This window comes from Lissotriton helveticus, chromosome 3_1, assembly GCF_964261635.1.
Source record: "Lissotriton helveticus chromosome 3_1, aLisHel1.1, whole genome shotgun sequence".
NCBI lineage: Eukaryota > Metazoa > Chordata > Amphibia > Caudata > Salamandridae > Lissotriton > Lissotriton helveticus.
The window spans coordinates 258,125,099-258,144,004 of record NC_136061.1 but is presented as its reverse complement, the minus strand read 5'-3'; the positions used below and the strand labels follow the sequence as shown (position 1 = coordinate 258,144,004).

General features: G+C 45.1%; 1 protein-coding gene across 3 annotated transcripts in view; it reads right to left on the bottom strand.

Annotated features, from left to right (window-relative positions):
• HEATR6 (HEAT repeat containing 6) overlaps positions 1–18,906 on the bottom strand; it is a 305,356-nt gene that overhangs the window by 152,385 nt on the left and 134,065 nt on the right. For all 3 annotated transcript variants that reach the window (XM_078679768.1, XM_078679769.1, XM_078679770.1), the window contains one exon: positions 12,843–13,049. In XM_078679768.1, coding sequence (XP_078535894.1) covers positions 12,843–13,049 — 207 coding nt within the window. The remainder of the gene's footprint in view (positions 1–12,842; positions 13,050–18,906) is intronic.

The following is an 18,906-nucleotide window of genomic DNA, read 5'->3' as shown; positions in this document are numbered from 1 at the left end:
ATGTAGATGGTGATCAGGCTTGTCAACAGTACCTCGGTTCTCGCTCCATTTCCTTTTTAAAACACACTTAAATGGTTCTTCAGATGATTAAGTTCTGCCTGGAGAACAACTTTTTCATTATGAATCAAGTATTCTACAGACAGAAACAGGGCACCGCCATGGGCACCTGTTTTTCTCCCAGTTATGCTAACCTTTTCATTGGTTGCTGGGAGCAGCAGGTGTCCTGGGCACACGTACAATACCGCAGCCATGTTAAGTTATGCCTGCAGTATATAGATGACCTATTCATCATCTGGGATGGGTCGCAGGAACAAGCTAATCATTCATCTCTACTCTGAACAACAATGAGATGAATTTGAGATTCAAGGGCAAAATGAGTGACCACAGCATTGAATTCCTAGATTTACACATAGAAGTGGTGGATAACGAACTAGCTTCTAAACTTTACCCTAAGATCACCGCAAGGGAAGACTCTGCTACATGCTAGATATCGCATAGCCGAGCAGACACCATTTACAGAAGCCCGGATCGAGGAATGACATAGCACCCTTGTTGAAACTTCGCATTGAGGGCTAGGTGGCACAGTCAAGGCAAACAGCAACCATGCCTCACTCTTACGAACGTATTGAAATACTTCCATAACCTTTGATTGGTGTAAAAGAAGAGAAAACGATTGTGGTAAATAGAGAAAAAGCCACCAACGAACCTGATTAAGACAACAGGATATCCTTAATAGATTCAAGACTGCAGAAGACATCCTCACCAAGTAGAATATCGGGCCGTCTGTTCCATGAAGAACTGGCGCAATAATCCTTCCCTACCCCCGTCCTGAAGAAGACCCACTAGCGACCCACAAATAAGGTGTCCATAGGGTTGAAACGTCGACAGAACCACTAAAAGGACCAGTTTACCATGCCCAACCGCAATTGGCTAATATAGTGCTCTGGGTTTGAGTATCAATAAAACAGGAATTGGCCTTTTCGAACTTCCCCCTTGCCTTTAATACTTTTTCATTCACATGTAAATAGATCATCACTTATTGGTCACATTGTCACAATATTTTCACGTTATGTCACCTGGTACACTGATTTGAATTGTTGCGCCGTACCTTGCATTTTGTAAAAAGTTTTTTATGCATATACTTAAGGTGTCAGTTGGAAACAAAATGATAAAAAGATGAAAAATAACTGAATAATTAAAATCATTCTGACCCTTTCCTTTGTTTTGCACTTAAATGATAATCGAAATAGCATAATAAGTAATGAAGTTATGCTTTGACCACTGTTGAAGATACACGTATGATTTAAAGCAATTGTTTACATACCCGAAAGAACCATTGTTGAAATTATCATTGTATTGCCCAGGTTCTTAGGGATACTGGGTTACCCCATAAGAATTATTCTTGCAGACAGTGGGCATCCTAAAACTTTGATTCGCAGTATACCTTTTGGCGAATTTCTCCGGGCGTGGAGAATCAGCAGTACAGAAAGAGGACATTTTTTGGAGAGGAGATATAGCACCAGTGTGATTAAAGTAGCATTTATGAAAGCCTATCAGCTTACTCATACTGAACTACTGATACCGAAAGAGAAGACAGATGAAGAAAATGACAAGGCTATCAGATTTTTCTCTACCTACCACTCTAGCTCCTGGCAGATTAAAAAATGTTTTAATAAACATAGGAAAGTCCTTAAAAACGAATCCGCCCTAGAGGATGTGGTAGGTCTTGCCCCTAACATCACCTATAGGAAGGCAGATTCTCTGAGAGACAGACTGTGTAATAATGAGGTGTCATGTGTTAAGAGCATTAACGCAGGTGTCAAGAATTCTTTACTTCGCCTGTCATGTAAAGCGTGCATATTCAGTAACATTAAAAATGTTCATTACCCAGTGAGTGATACAGAGAGGGGTATCTTACATGTTTGGCGGATTATTGTGTCTATGTTTTGGTAAGCCCATGTGCCCAAAAATACGTGGGTAGCACCATGTTTGCAGAAAAAAAATGGATTCTTGAACACATGAGGGCTATCCAAAACAAAGATAAGTTGCCCACGGTGGTGAGACACTTCGAGGAATTACACAAAAGTTTGTTTGTCATTGACAGAATCACTCCCACGAACAGAGGAGGTGACAGAATACGCAGACTACATCAGTTAGAATCCAGGTACATTCTAGATGTGGACACGAAGATTCCGGGGGGATTGAATTCTGAAGAAAAACTGTCTTGGCATTTAGGAGATTAGGGGCCCGATGTAGGTCGGTCGGTAACGGCCGAAAATCGGTATTTTCGGCCGTTACCGACCGGTATTTAGTAAATGGTATGTAGGGCCCAGAATTTTACAGATTCGGTAAATTTACCGATCGGTAAATTTACCGAATCTGTAAAATACCGAATCGGTATTTATACCTATTCGGTATTTTTGATATGTAGGTGGGACTCTTCTGAGTCCCACAAGCCTTACAGAATCGGTATTTTACCATGAAATCCAACTTCATGGTAAAAAACCGATTCCGGTGTGCATGCACATGTGTGCATGCACACCTGTGCCATATGACAGGCAGACCTGCCCTTAGGGCAGGTATGCCTGCCACATGGCCCCCGAATCTTTATTGGGGGTGCTAGAGGGTGTCAAAGTGACACCCCCTGCACCCTTATCAAAATCGGTATTTACCGATTCGGTAAATACCGACCGTTAATGCCCCATTCATTCCTATGGGCTTCAAAGCCCATAGGAATGAATGGGGCATTACCGGTCGGTATTTACCGAATCGGTAAATACAGATATTTACCGATTCGGTAAAAGGAACATCTGGATGTTCCTACATATCCACCCCTTAGATTTACCGATTTTTAATTACCGAATCGGTAGGATTCGGTAATTAAAAATCGGTAAATCTATTTTACCTACATCTGGGCCTAAATCTCTCCCAGTTTACCTTATGCTTTATGCTTTATGTGGACAGTATCTGTTTTGTTTACGTACCTAGATTATTAAGCTTCACAGTAATTTTTTGTGATGTCTATAGCTGTACAATATTTACTTGTGCTATTATCCTTTGCTGAGAGTCCTATGTAATATTCTCTGTTAAATTTTAACTTTCTTTTTAAATTCACACACAATGAGTTTTTTATATGTTCTAAGAATGTGGTTGGCCTTATATCATCTCTATTTACCCTCCCCCCATCTTTTTCTACTTAGGTGATGTCACATTTAGAGCAGATAGTGTCACAAATACTCATTGTTTGTAACACGAGAGACAAGATGTAATTAAACCCACTTGGGCGAAGATTTGAAATTGAGCCATAGCTGTAAGGCCAGCGTGTTTTGTATTTATGAACTTTCTGGAGGCCCACTGGGGCTAAGATTTAGGTTGCTTTTTGATTAATGTGGAATAGTATGATTAACCCACTTGGGATTCTTTTCACTGGCCTATTTGTACAGCTCATATGAATTATTTATGAAGAAGTATTTTACGTCAATTATTTACAAAGATGTTTAGATTTAACTTGTTATGATTTATAGGTGTGTCTGCCACCTGGTATAATATGGATTCATCCTGGGGGTTTAGAGAATTAAAGCACTGTGCAGCATTTTTTGCCGATTTATCCAGTTCGATAGGTGAAATTATGTATGCGTACCTTAGTTCGAGCATGAGAAGTCCGTGATGACGGAGCTCACACTGGAGTTGCGACAATTATAAAATTATCTATGATAGTAAGCTATGACTTTGTTGAGACATGGCAATTGCTGCATGATTTAAATGTACATATGATTTGTGTTTGGTATAGAAATGATGATTGGACAATTGTTAACATTGACTTAAACCATTACAAGATGGCCGACGCCCTTTTTGGAACGATAGTAGATAGATATATGTGTGTGTTCATGGCCTCTAAGGTTGAAACAATGAGTGCTGCAGCCCTTAGAAGCCCTCCCTGGCCACAGTGCCCTTGGTACCTATGGTACCATTTACAATAAGGGACTGACATGTGGCCAAAGAATGCCAACTGGGTTTTGTACTAATGCAGTTTGGGGAAATAACACAGGCCCAGGGTATCTGGTTGGCCGGAAACCAGGGCACACTCAGTCAAAGTACATCAACAGTTTGGTAAAATGTGGGGTCAATCATGCAAAAAGAGGGCACCTTCTTACAAAGATAGAGACCAAGGACCTTGGCTGCCCTTCTCACCACCACTGCGTAGAAGTCCCCTCCTCCATAGCCACGGTAGGGGGAGATAGCGAGCCAGTGTCAGGGGTAGTCTCAAGACCACTGGCCTCTCCTAGGTCCATCCGCCAGTCCAGTTCTTCAAGTTGGTCAGTTAAAGGAATCAGCTGCCCCTTCCATTCCACTTCACCACTGGTCCAAAATTAACGCCAGAAATGAAACCAAGGACAAAAGTACTCACCTGCGTCGGAACGGGCATCGATCGACATCTGCCTAGCTCTGTGTCCACTCCAGGGACAAGGATGAAGTCGGCGCAGACTGGAGGCACGGTCGCAGCAAAGAGCATCGTTGTCGTGATCGACGTCGGGGAAGTTCGAGTGAGATCGGCCAGTGCCAATTAGAACAGCTTTCGGGACCACTCCCACAAAGCCTTCGGGTTCATGGCCTGGCACTCGGAGCACGACTTTCGGTTATGGTCGCGCTCCAGACAACAGAGGCACACAAAATGCCAATCAGTCACAGACATAACCCGATGATAGAAGCAGCAGGGCTTGAAGCAGGTTCGACAGTGGGACACCCTCGACACACCAAGAGGCGAAGACTGAAGAAAAAAGTCGACAAAAAATTGAAAAAGGGCTAGCCAAAAAACAGCTATGGGGTAGCTCTCTCCGGATCTGAGCTTAGGCTGCACGGAAAAAGAAAGAACTGGCATCAGCACGAATGGGCGGCGTCTATATAGGTCCAGCAAAGTCATCCCAGCGCCCTTAATGCCGACGACGCACGTGGAGCCAATCGACCCCCACCTACTGACACGCAGGGGTACTGCTGTTGAAAAATCTCCGGATCCAGACTGATGGCTGGGGGAAATTTTAACGTAAGCAATCTACAACTAATAGTCTCTATCAGATCCAAACTTTAATTAGAGAGACCATATAATATCCTAGTGGCTGGTTACTTCAGGTTTAAGGAGTCTTGACATTGTAATTTGGAGCACAAGAGAGTCTACAAGAAGGAATTAAAAAAAGAACAGCAAGATTTCTTAGCTTTAAAAAACAATTGTATGGAACTCAACATAAAGACTGGGAGAAATTTAGGAAAATGTCGAAATAAAAACCATTGAGCATTAAGAAATTGATGTTAATTTGCTTGCACATTGCTTTAGAACGAATAACACTTTTTAAAGATCATTGTTTATTGTTGCTGAAAATAATAGGTTTAGGCAAAAAAAAAAAAGCAATTCAATGGACATGTCAAAAGATCGTACAGGAAATCAAGGCCGCTTAGCCACCAATATCCCATTGGCACGATTTGTAGATACAATGGGCATGGTTGATGTGTGGAGGAAACAAAACCCTAACACCAACTCATACTCTTGTGGACAGCATAGAGTCTACTCCCGTTTAGACTACATTTTCATCCAGGCGGGAGACTTAGGAGAGATAGGCGAGGCAAACTACCTAGCCAGGGGTTTATCATATCACTCGCCACTGTGGGCACGATTAGGAGGCAGGGTCAGGAAAACTCAACCCCAATGAGGACTTACAGCCTGGGATTTGCAGAAAGTAGTCTTTATCAAGGGAATACAGGCAGACACAGAGATTTTCTTTAAAGAAATTGAGGGTACAATCAGATCTGGGACAACACTCTGGGAGACATATAAAATGGTGCTGAGAGACCGGACCCAAAACCGCCTGGCATCGAAAAAAAAGACACTACTTTAGGGCTTATAACTATGCGTGCCAACTGCAATGGCTGGCTTACTGGGTAGCAGGACGCAATCTTCATGAAATTAATATGTCGGAAGATGATCATGCCAAGGGGAGGGTGCATACATTACTTTTACCCAGATCGGATTTACCGAGAGACGCCCCACCACTCCTCCGATTAGCAATGCTGTACTGGCGGAGGGCACTAAGGTACACATCCCCCGGGACGTCTTATTCCCCCATGATCCCGCTCCTGGGCGTCCCACTGGGCTCGGGAACACTCACGACGAATAAGCTGGTGTCCTGGCACGACGCGGGGTGTCGCAAGTGGGCGACCTATTTGACGAGGGGCGCCTGCTACCATTCGAGGACTTTAGGGCCGCGCGTGGCGTTCCCAGGGGCACATTTCTCTTACACGCAGGCCTTCGACATTATATCTCATACAAGTGGTCGCCTGAGGGACGGGAGCCTATCACAAACCCTCTCATTGCCATGCTCTATCTCATGGGTGAAGGCAGCCATCTGACCAAATGGCTTACTTCTAGCATTAAAAAGGGGAGGGCCATCTCACTGTCACCGCTCAGAACAACATGGGAGGGAGATATCGGCAGGCCCCTGAGAGACAAAGAGTGGGAGCGTATCCTTCAGTTTCCTAAGAAGGTTGCTAGAAACCCCAAGTTTAAGTTTATTCAATTGATGCTGCTACATAGAGCATACCTGACCCCACACCGCATACATGTGATGTTCCCTGATGCTGATGACACCTGCCCCCGATGTGACGCTGATGACGCATCACTACTACATATGCTATGGCAATGCCCTAAGTTGGGATATTATTGGACCACTGTCCATGACTCGCTCGAGAGGGCTGGCGCCATGTCCCATTCACCTTCACCAGAACATACCCTGTTAGGACTGGGACCACCGACACGCACTAGAACCGTGGCGGCACGTTTTGCAGACATGGCCCTATTGATAGCGAAGCGAGCAATCACGATGAGGTGGAAGTCACCCGCGCCACCCAACCCTGAATTATGGAAGGCTGAAGTGATACGATGGGGCAAAGCAGAAGGCGAGGCTTTACAGCGGGAGGAACGTAGGGGACTCCGGAAAACACGGATCTCACTAGATTGGTTCACCATAATGGGAGCGTTTGAAATGGGGGATAACGGGGATGATGACGATACCCAAGACTTTACACAGATGGGGTGAACGTTCAGATTTAGGCCTCTCATGAACCTCCACGGCCCAAGATGCACTGTGATGGGGTACGGGTAACCCGGACCATCGATTTATTCCCCTCAACCTTGCCGGTGGGTTTAGAAAAAGCTACATGTCAAGATGCCACGGGTGACTCAGATGTGAATACTGTGTTTATATGCAAACTTAGAGAGTGTTGGGTGGGGTTACTGAGGGTGGAGGGTGGGTAGGGACCGACGTTGGATTGTTTAGTTCTTGTGGTTCTGAATACCAAATTGACAAATCGTTACTCTTCTGTGCTTTATGCTTCAAGCGGTCACATGCATGTATTATCCTGATTGTATTTGAGCTCCAATATGTATGTGCCTGCTCTGATTACTTTGCTAATAAACAGATTTTCAAAAACAAAAACAAAAAAAATCGAAAAAAAAGACACTGAACAGATGGTGGATTTGGAACAACAAATCCAAAGGTTGGAGGAAAAGGATGTTGCGATGCCAAACTCACAAACTACCAGACAGCTAGAAACTATAAGGCAGGAATACAGGGACCTGGCGCGAAATGCAGCAAGGGAACAACATGTAGCCACCCTCCACTGTCTGTATGATGTTGGAGATAAGGTAGGAAAGCTATTACCTTGGCTAAACAAAAAAGAAATCGAGAGTAGATGAGTCCGATCAATAATAGATGCCCATGGCCTGACACAATCCACGGACAAACAGATAGCGGCGACGTTCACACCATACTTCCGGGCCTTCTGTAAGGCCAAACCCCTTAGTGACACACCAGAGATACAGGATAACTGGACTGCAACCCAAACCCCCACACTGGATGAGACTGACACACAAGGCATTGGAGGCTGACCTCACAATGGAAGAAGTGACTGCAGCAATCTTGAAACTTTGCTCGGGTAAGACCCCTGGTTCAAACGGTCTGCCAGCCGAGTTCTATAAAAAGTGTACAGATCTCCTTAGGCCCCACCTGTTAAACCTCTTTCTAGATGCATACGAGGAAGGCGTGCTCCTATCAGACTTACGTATGGCACAATAGTCACAATTCACAAGAAGGGCAAACCAAAGGATTGCTCCGAGATTATACCGTCCAATATCTCTCCTGAATGTGGAGATGAAGGTCCTTGCGACCATCCTGGCCAGAAGGCTACGGGAGGTCATAACAACATTGGTACACTGTGACCAGTCAGGATTTATGCCTGGTAGAGCAACCCATTGGAATCTTCGCAGAACCCACAAGTGGTTAATGCAGACTAAAGATCGAGACACTCCCTACATTTTATCGTCCCTTGATGCGGAGAAACTGTTCGACGCCGTACACTGGCCCTTCCTGGAAGCCACCCTGGCCAGGTTTGGCTTGGGCCCAGAGTTCAGAAAGTGGGTGACACTGCTATACTGCTCTACTAGAGCGACAGTAAGGGTAAATGGTAGAATTTCACTGCACTTCCCCATCGGACGCGGAACCAGACAGGGATGCCCGCTGTCCTCATTGTTGTTTGCACTAACGATGGAGACACTAGCCTGTCATGTTAGGCAACATTCAGGGATCCGGGGTTTTAGGATTATGCAGAGAGATCCATATGAGGAGAAAATATCTCTATATGCGTATGACATCCTACTCTATATAACAGAACTGGACAACACTATTCCCTTACTCTTTGAAACCATAGCAGACTATGGACGACACTCTGGCTACTAGATAAATTGGCATAAGTCACTGGCATATAGCCCCGGACCTATAAAAACCTGGCAAGGGACCTTAAGGTGGTAGAGACAGGATTTAAGTATCTGGGTATATTCCTAACGACCGATGAGGGACTGTCCAACAAAAGCAATGTACAGTGAACAGTGAATACTAAGCCAATTTAAAGAGCAGGTGAAGACTCGCTGTCACTCATAGGCCGAGCCGCGATATTTAAAATGATTACCCTACACAAATTTCTGTATGCACTGCAGAATACATACCACCCACTCCCACATACTGTATACAGAGAAATAGACACAGAATTATGCACATTGTTGTGGCTGGGGAAGCACCCGCGGATTGCGCTACCTACATTGCAAAGAATCCCATACAACAGGGGGTTGGCGGTGCCAGACATCGAAGTGTATAACTGGGCAGAGCACCTAACGCCCATTAACAACTGGATACACGTGACAGGAGATCAACCCACGTACAGATTAGTGATTAGAGAAACACCTGCACCTCACACATTTCTCCACTACATCTATGGAGGAAAAGGAACACGTAGGTTACTTCCGGCCATGCGCACTTCCCTTCTGGCTTGGGAAAGGGCATCCAAAGCATTAGGCTGGGAATGCAAGATCAGCAAATCAACTCCACTCTGGGAAAGGAACTGGCTAAAGGAGATAAGTCAACTGAGGGGTTTTGGCCCGTGGGATACCCTGGGCTTCTCGACGTTCGGGAACATTGTGAAACAGGGCTCCCTCAAAACCTTCACCGACCTCTGCACTGACTTCCAGCTTCACAAGTCCAATTTCTTAGGTACACGCAACTAAGACATACATGGTTGGCAGAGAGCCAGACAGGAGACACCCTCCTGAAATATGCCCCCATAGAATGCTGGTTGCTACAAGAACTGCTCACGCTGTTGCGTTGGAGAATCCCCCGCAGGCACCTGCCGCCTGCTCGACTGACTCCTGGCGCCAGAACTCCTTCTGCGCCTCTTTGGCGTTGAAGAACGTCGACCCGACGGCGAGCGTCGGCCCCTCGACGGCGAGCGTCTCCTCCTCGACGCCGAACGCCTCTTCCATGACGTCGAACGCCTTCGCCTTGACGGCGACCTTCGCCTCGATGGCGACCTTCGCCTCGACGGCGAGCGTCTCCTCGACGCCGAACGCTTCCTCGACGTCGAGGATCCCCTCGACGACGACCTCCTTCTCTTCGTCGACGGCGAACGGCGGTGTCGTCTCGATGGCGAGCGCCTACGCCGGGCCACCTCTCGACGTCGATTACTCGCCGACGGCGACGCCGCCGACGAAATCGTCACCGGGGATCTCGATGGCGGTCTATTCAGTTCCCTCGACGCCGAGCGTCGACGCCGCTTCAACCCAGAGCCCTGGGGAGACGGGAAACAGACTGCAGTCATCCCTCTCGACGCCGTAGTCGGTGCAATCGACGCCGACGGAGAATGGGGACGCTTGTTGGTCTTCCTGCCCCTGGGGAGCCCCCCAGAGGCCTCAGCATGGGCAGAGGAAGCCCTTCCAGACCCACCTTGTGCCTTCAGTCTTCTGTCTTCCAGGCCTTGGAGCCTGATCTTCAATCTGTCCCTTAGGGTTCTGCTAGAGAAGCCCTGGCAGATGTCACACTCCTCTGGGACATGAGATGAGGGAAGGCAGATGATGCACACCTCATGTGGGTCCGACTTGGCCTTCTTCGTCGAGCACTCCGGGCATTTGTCAAACATGCAGGCATATTGGCAAATAAAGAGTGCACCAAGACAAACACAAGGAAGAAACACCAAAGTACTTCAAGAAAAGCACTCAAAAAGCTTGAAAACTGTGAAAAATTACCAAATAAACCTTTGAAAAGGGAGAGCTCAATGCTCCAGGGTCCTGCTTACAGGAGCCGGAAAAAAGAACTGAAAGTAAAAGGGACCTGCAGTGCATTCTGGGATACTGTGAGACTTCTGGAAAGTTCTCTTAAAGGCACAGTATCCTGTTCTGAGCCACATAATGGCAGCATATGGGGCTTGTCTGTCCACTTCTTCCTCTCTATCATTCCAGAGGGTTTTTCTGTTAAAGGCAAGGTTTTTCTCTTAGAAAACCCTGGCCAGGCTGTGCTGTTTGTGGATTTTGGTGGAATTTCTAGTTGAAGTACTGGACAGTGTAGCCTGTGGATATAGGCTGCATTATCTGTCTTTAAATTCTCTCTTAAGTGTCGATGCAGTTCTGCATGTTTTGACAGCTTAAGAGATTATTTTTTATTGCTCCGGGGTCCAAGCACATGGGCGGGACTATTCACTAGATTATGACTATACACAGAGATCTCCTACTACAGAACAAAATGCCCGAGATAGGCAAACTATGGGGAAAATGGGAGGAGGAGGTAGGAATAATGGAAGACGTGGATTGGGAGGCCGCCTTAATACATCCCAGAGATGTGGCAATAAGGGCACGACTGTGATTAATCCAATATAAGATCCTCCATTGGGCGTTTTATACGACAGGGACAGACTCCATAGAATAGTGAGGGCAGATAACCCAGGAAGTTTGAGATGCCGACATGAGAAAGGGGATTTCTACCACCTGTCATGGGATTGTCCCACCATGTACTTATTGGGAGGGAATCCTACAGGAACTTTGGGAGGTGCTATAGGTCACTCTCCCCCAAGAACCAACATTTATCCTTCTGGGTATACATAGTGAGGTAGACGCCCCAAGACCTCAATTAATATTTAGCGCCCTTGGCCTAAAGGTTGCCAAAAGGGATATAGCAAGACACTGGGGGATGCAGGATGTGCTGACTCTACATGAATGGCAGAAGGGAATGGACCAATATATGGCGCCTGAAAGGGTGACCTACAAGAGTAGAGGATAACCCTGGAATTTCCATATGGTGTGGGGCAATTGGATGCAACATTACGGAATGGACTCACTGAACATCCTCACACAGGACATGCATATGACCGTATTAGACAGACATGACCAGGAACCAGGAACTGTGATTGGAAGAGAGTACCAGACCCTAAAAGAGATAATTACTCAGTGATCACGGACAGTAAAAGGCTGCAGTGACCATACTATTGATATCTTGTATGATGAGTGCAATGTAATTGTACGTTTTTGCTTTAAAATTCTATAAACAATAGAAATATATTTTTCAAACAATTTAAGACTGCAACACGGACCTTTTGAACTTAAACTAAGGAGGACAATTGCTGTACAAGCAACAAAAATCAACTGCACAAAAAAACAAGTTGTTTATCTTTTTTCCGAACAGGGGCAGTCATGCAGCCCTCCACACAGAACTAGACTCACAATGTGAAAGTCACTCCAACACTATACCCTCCAATTCCTAGACACTCAGCCGAGACTGAAAACAAATGAAACAACTTTAGAATGATTGGATTAGAGGACACAGATACGACATTTAATACTGGTGTCCAATAATCCCCCATTTAGCAACATCATTTTAAACCCAGATTCCTCTCAGAAAAGCGGTTCAAGCAGCAGGGACCTTGAAATTGCAGCCTGGTTTATACATCCTTCATGAACCAGCAGCTTATTTTACACAGTAAATAGCTGAGGAACAAGTGGCTAATTTAACATAGCTTCTTCTGACACCTTCCAAATTCACAATAAGATCAGAAATAAGACTGGACAGTAAAATCAAGCATCAGCAGCTTATTTAGTACAATTTCACTACACCAAAGGTCAGCAGCAATTATAACATCCATAAGTCCAGCAGAACATTTAAGACAGTCTCTCCTATGCCCCCAAGACCAACAGATATTTAGCTTTTTATTTTTTGTAACACAAAGCTCCAAGAATCCTACCACAGGCCATCAGCATCTAACAGTGTTAATTCTATCCAAGGAAAGGCACCCTCTGCTTGTTTTTGGTCGAAGGCCCTCTAAACCCTTCCCAAACATGCAGTGCTTTATGTGAACCAATCCTTCTCTAAGAGCAAGTGCTGCAGACATTAGTAAAGTAGTTAGTACAGAAGAAGCATGTACTGCCTTGGTGCACAAGATCTTAAATCATGGTTTCACTGCTTACTCCAGAGAATGCTTACCTTAATGACTTGGGTAAGTGTCTGTGAAGAAGACTCAGCCACTAGCGCCAGCAGCAGACATCTATGCAGCTCCCGTATACTGGAAGCAAGAGTCACAGAGAATGGAGTAAATGCTCGTTTGTGATCATTGGTATCTTCAGCAACTGAGAGAAACTGCTTTGAACCTTCTAAAATGGCAGACAATACTTGAAGGGCACAAGCGCGGGTCTGAAACAGAAACAAGATTAAAATTACCTTTGTATCTCAATTTCCCAAAACACAAGTGAATTTCCTCAGCCAGGCCAACAAAGTAAAGAAGCAGGACTACTCCTACACATCATGGAAACCAAAATTAGATCATGTTGGGGAAAAAAACATCTCATGCGAGTCTGGCAGCATTCCCAATTTTAAAATCCCTCCCTCCTATCCCATTACATAACTAAATGCTCAATGAAGCTGTTGCTTGTGCTGCCCAGACATTGAAGGGGGATATCATAGTGGTCAGGGCTTCACTTTTATCACAGATAGACGAGTTTGGAAAAATCACTAGCTCTCCGACTTGGTTTTCTCCTCTCTGCCATAACAGAGGTACTTACAAAAAAAGAGTATGTGTCAATATCATCCATATTAACCACTAATAATGGACAATTAACCAGAGTTTACAAAAATATAAACACCTTATGCGCACTAACTAAGGCAAAATTTTACATTAATTCTAGCGGAAATAGGACTAAATCAAAAAAATTGACATACGGCTTCCTGGTAAGTTTTAATCAAGTTCTAAAAGATGTGAAGAACAAGTGCTGTACCCGCAAATAAGAATACAAGGCCTCCTTTTAATGAATCTCACACGTATTAAAAACTGAGTCGCCCTATTGAGATTCAAATCTGTAATTTGCTGCAGTCTTATTTCAATGGCAGTTTTATCTCATTGGTTTAACCCCTTCCACGCTCATGACGAGCTGGGCTCGTCATGCAGTAGCCTCCTGCTACGCTGATGACGAGCCCAGCTCGTCATGAATAATGGGGTTCATGGAGTTCCAGCACAGGAGAAAAATCCCCATAGCATTCAAGGTGTTAAAGAAGAATTTCAATTACTTACTTCTGAACTATTTAAAGTGCTACAGCCCTTTCAATGTGAGTTGTTCATTCACTTTCCAGCACTGGAGAGGTTAAAAACTTACTTTGACAATCATCTGGGAAGTCTATGGGTTAAATGGCCCAGAATTCCCCAGTTCTGTGTGCAATGTTTTGGTCATCATTCTGCAAGGGGTGGCTAAACGTGGGCCAGTCATGTTCTTAATATGTCAATAATGGCACCCGGTATGGGAAAACTACACTAAATAATACCCGTAATAGTTAAGGATGACCATTATTACACCATGGACACTATAATGCCGTGAACAGACACAATTGCACCAAAGATAAAACAGTTAGGATGTGGGCCAGCATAAACATTTGAAGGTCCTTGACTCCTTGACTCTAGGCGTAGCTTCCAGTAAACAACACTTTTTATTAGGGAGGGATACCATGTCAGAGTGACACAAATGGATGCAGATGAGGCTCTTTGCTCTGGATCCATACCCTGCTCCTCTCAGCTCATGCTCCTAACGAATTTTCTCTCTGGCTCCTACAGTCCCACACTTTGGTGGGTCAGCACTGATTACTACTGTCATTCTTTGATAGTGCATTGCTCACATATGTGCTGCAACTGCTAGAGCAGGGCGGATAACATGGCTAATCTCCTTGTGATTTAGACTTAGAGTGGATACAGACGGTCATGTGGCAGACTCCGTAACCCAACTCCGTTTGTGTTGGAGTGTTATTATGAGGCTCTGCTATTGGCTGGGTAGGCTTTCACTCCAAGTGTTTTGAGACGAGTGATGCTGGCCTTTTTAATATGCATAGACTCTCTGAGATTATCTTGGCTTGTCTTGAACTCTGAGAGCTACTTTCAGGGTGCTGGTGAGCTCCCGAGCTACTCGTTGGAGACCCGGAACAAGTGAACAGGGAAGCCAACTTAAGTACATGTACTAGACATTAGGGGCCCGATGTAGATCACCAAATACCGGTCGGTAACGGCCGAATTCGGCCGTTACCGACCGGTATTTGGTGATTGAGATGTAGGGGGCTATATTTTACAGATTCGGTAAATTTACTGAATAGGTAAATTTACCGAATCTGTAAAATACCGAATCGGTAATTTTTCCGATTCGGAAAATTCCTGATGTAGGTAGCACTGTTTCCAGTGCTACAGGTCTTTCAGATTCGGTATTTTACCACCCAATCCAATTGGGTGGTTAAATACCGAATCCAGGTGTGCATGCACACCTATGCCATGTGACAGACAGACATGCTCTTAGGGCATGTCTGTGTGCCGCATGGCACACATGCCTGTATTTGGGGTGCTAGAGGGTGTCAAAGTGACACCCCCTGCACCCTTGCTAAAATCGGTATTTACCGAAATCGATAAATACCGATTCGGTAATGCCCATTGATTCCTATGGGCTTCAATGCCCATAGGAATCAATGGGCATTACCGATTCGGTATTTACAGAATCAGTAAATACCGAATCTTAACGATTCGGTATTTACTGAATCTGAAATACCTACATCTCCCCTCCTCTTTTTTACCACTTCTTAAATACCGATTCGGTATGAATCGGTATTTAAGAAGTGGTAAAAAAGATTTACCTACATTGGGGCCTAAGAGTTTCCCAGCTACATGATGGCTACACAGAATATACTGGTGTTTGCTTAATAAATCTGATGCCAGTACTAGATTTATTATAACATGCACCAAGAGGGCACCTTAAAGGTGCCCTCTGAAACCTTACTAGTCTTCTAGTGTGCTGGCTGACTGGATCCCTCCAGCCTCCGACCAGATGTATTTCTTACCCTCTACATGTGAGCCCCCGCACTCTTAGGAGGTCAGGAACAATACCTGCTCTGGCAGGTGTGTTATCACCTCCTACAGCAGAATGGCAAGTGAATCTGCATTCCAAGACAAGAGGCTTCAAAGCCTCTGCCACCTTTGACATGCAACCCCGCCTTCCTACAAACCTGGAAGGTGCCACCACCTGCCCTGAGGCCCATTTGATACCAGGACAGGTGGAAATTAGCTATGCATGGAGCTGTGTTGCACCTCCAGGCTAGTCCCATCCCTAAGGTGAGCGCCTGAAGTGAACATGAAAATTAGGATTTCATCAGCTTGGTCGTGGTAAATTAGGAACTCAAATGGCTAGAGACGGAGTCTTTATTCCATTTAATAGTAAAGGCTCTCAAAGGGAGAATAGGATATACAAGCTTTTCGCTAGAGGTGGAGAGACAGAATCTAAAAATTCCTCAAAACAAGGAAAAGACTTAGGGGTCCATTAGGATGGTGGACGGATCGCCACCGCCATGCAGGCGGTGGCGATCCGTCCGCCATTCTGCCCGTCCGCTACCTTTCTTCCCCCAGCCATATTACGATGGCGGGGGCGACCGTGGCGGAGGGGAAGACCGTCCACCGCTTTTCCGCCGCGGTCGGCTTGTGACCGTGGCGGAAAAGGCCTGATATGGTGGCGGTGTCTATCGGACATCGACAGCCATATTACGATGGCCGGTGAGGATGATTGCTGCCACGGAAAGGCATACGGTCTTTGATTTGGGGGCCTGTTGCGGGCCCCCAGGGTGAAGGGGTGGTTTCAACTGGGGGATACCTATGGTACCCCCCAGCATTTCAATGTACACCATGACAGGCACCGCACGGTGCCTGTCATGTTGTGCATTGAAATGTACAACGGGCATTTTTTGCATTGCGGCGGCCAGTGCTTCAGCACCGTCCGCCGCAATGTAAAAAATGCGGGATGCACCCGCCACTGTGGCAGATGCATCCTAATTGGGGGCACGGTTCCTCTGCCCTTGTGGCGGACGGTACCGGTCCCCGACAGGATGGCGGACGGACTTTGTCCGTCCACCATCCTAATGGACCTCTATATATCTAAGAACCTATTTTTCAGGGAACCATTTGGCTTGTTGTTAGCATGACCCTCCTGGATGTATGACCAATAGCAAGATTTCAGGACATTAAGGTCAGTTCTGCAAATATTCAAAGTGTCAGCCCATAGCCTTTGCAGTCGCAACCTACTCATCCAATCGGGAACAACTTTTACCCACGGTACTGACTTGGCGCCTTCCACATTTAGTAAATCTACAAGGGAGTCTCTATACTCACTTAACTCAGACCCAATAAACGAGCGCTCTAAGTGTGACCAAATCTGCAATTCCTATTATTCCTAAGTGAAAGTATAGAGGAATGAGAGGCGAAGTGGTTGGAATAGAAACCAACTGCCTCGCAAATTTGTTAGCAGTAGTGGATATTAAAGAAGCATCAGCGCAACCCCAGGTCTCAGCATAATAAAATGCAGCGCCTTGGGCCTCAGCATGATATACTTCAAGGGCTGGCGAGACCAAACATAAGCTTGTATGGCTATGCAATCTAAGGATGGCTTTTACTCAGTTGGTCCTATCCACTTAAAATTCTCCATTACTTTTATTCCCAGATAATAAAAACTCTGCACCCTCACTAAGACTTCTCCATCTACTCGAATGATAAAGTTTTTAGCCAATCCCTTCCTATGCACCATATATTAGGTCTAATTAACATTGAGCTCCAACCACCTAGACGTACAGAAATAAGAATTTATCAACCAGGAGCAGGAGACCCATGGGTGTCTTGGAAATAAGGAGGGAATCATCTGCGAATTAAAGAATAGGCAGAGTAGGAGAATCATTTCTACAGTTCACCAGGGTATCTTCTACGTCATACATATAGAGGGTAATTAGCATGGGAGCAAGAATGCACCCTTTGCACACACCATACTGAATATGAATGCATTCAGTTAGTACATCCATATCACCACAGCGAACCTGAGCAAAATTATTTTTGTGGAGTTGAAACATAAGGTGAATCAGATTTCCAGGACCCCCATCGTATTTAACACATGCAACACAGTGTGTGGAATAAGATTAAAAGCAGCTCTGAGATCTATTAACGCCACGTAAATCTTTTGGTGACGTAATAAAACATATTTGTAATACAATGTGGCGAATCTAAAAATTTGGTCTTCTGTGCAATATCTATTCAACTGACTGGTCTATAGTTTGAGGGGGGACATGCGTGGCCTTTTATATATATATTGTGATACTCTCTCCTCGAGTCTGGTATCTGACCCCCTACTGTTATGGCATTTAAAAGTAAATACAAATAATCTGTCCAGATCTGGGGCTCTGATTTATATAGATCTCCTGGAATTTTATCCAGGCCAGGTGCCTTAGCAGATTTTAACGCGGAAATAGCTTTAGCTGTATACTACAAGCTAAAAACATCTGGGTCAGCAGCTTCTATGGCATCAGGACAGGATGTGTGTAGTATAGTCGCCTGTTCGCTGCTCAGCCACTAGTAATAGTCAAGGACTGCTTAGTCTGTCTGCAGGCGCGATCGTACCAGTTTACCTCTTTTTCCAAAGCTGGTTTCTTGAGAAACGCATCTTTATAACATTTCTTTTGTAGCTCTTTGAATAATAAACTATGTATATTTAGAATTGGGATTTCTGCTTTACTTAACCCTCCATAGGTTGACAAGAGGGTAACAAATGACCCATATATCTGGGTCAGCAGTTTTTAATTAGACAAAACATTTGGCCACGAAACAGAGCGCCGACTACTAGCTAGTATTGATTCTGACACTAATGTGCAACATATATTTGTTTCCCTTTCCAGGGCTGCCCCAGTTAGTATCAAATTCAGGTAAGCATGCTCACTATCTGGTCGCCGATCCACTGTCACATCGACCAGATTTGGCCACAATCTCCCATCTAAGATAACAAAATAAATAACACTTGTATGGGAACCTCTCCTGAAAGTAGGGGCACGATCTGAATCAGATGTAGTGCGACCGTTAAATGCACACAGCTCTCTGCCAACCATTAAAGAGGCTAATTTGTGTGCAGTGGTTGAGAAATTAACCCTGAATTTCCCTGTAAGAGATGGGATGTCCCACATTTCATCTTCCTCTTCTGTGATCTCATGGATATATGAGGAA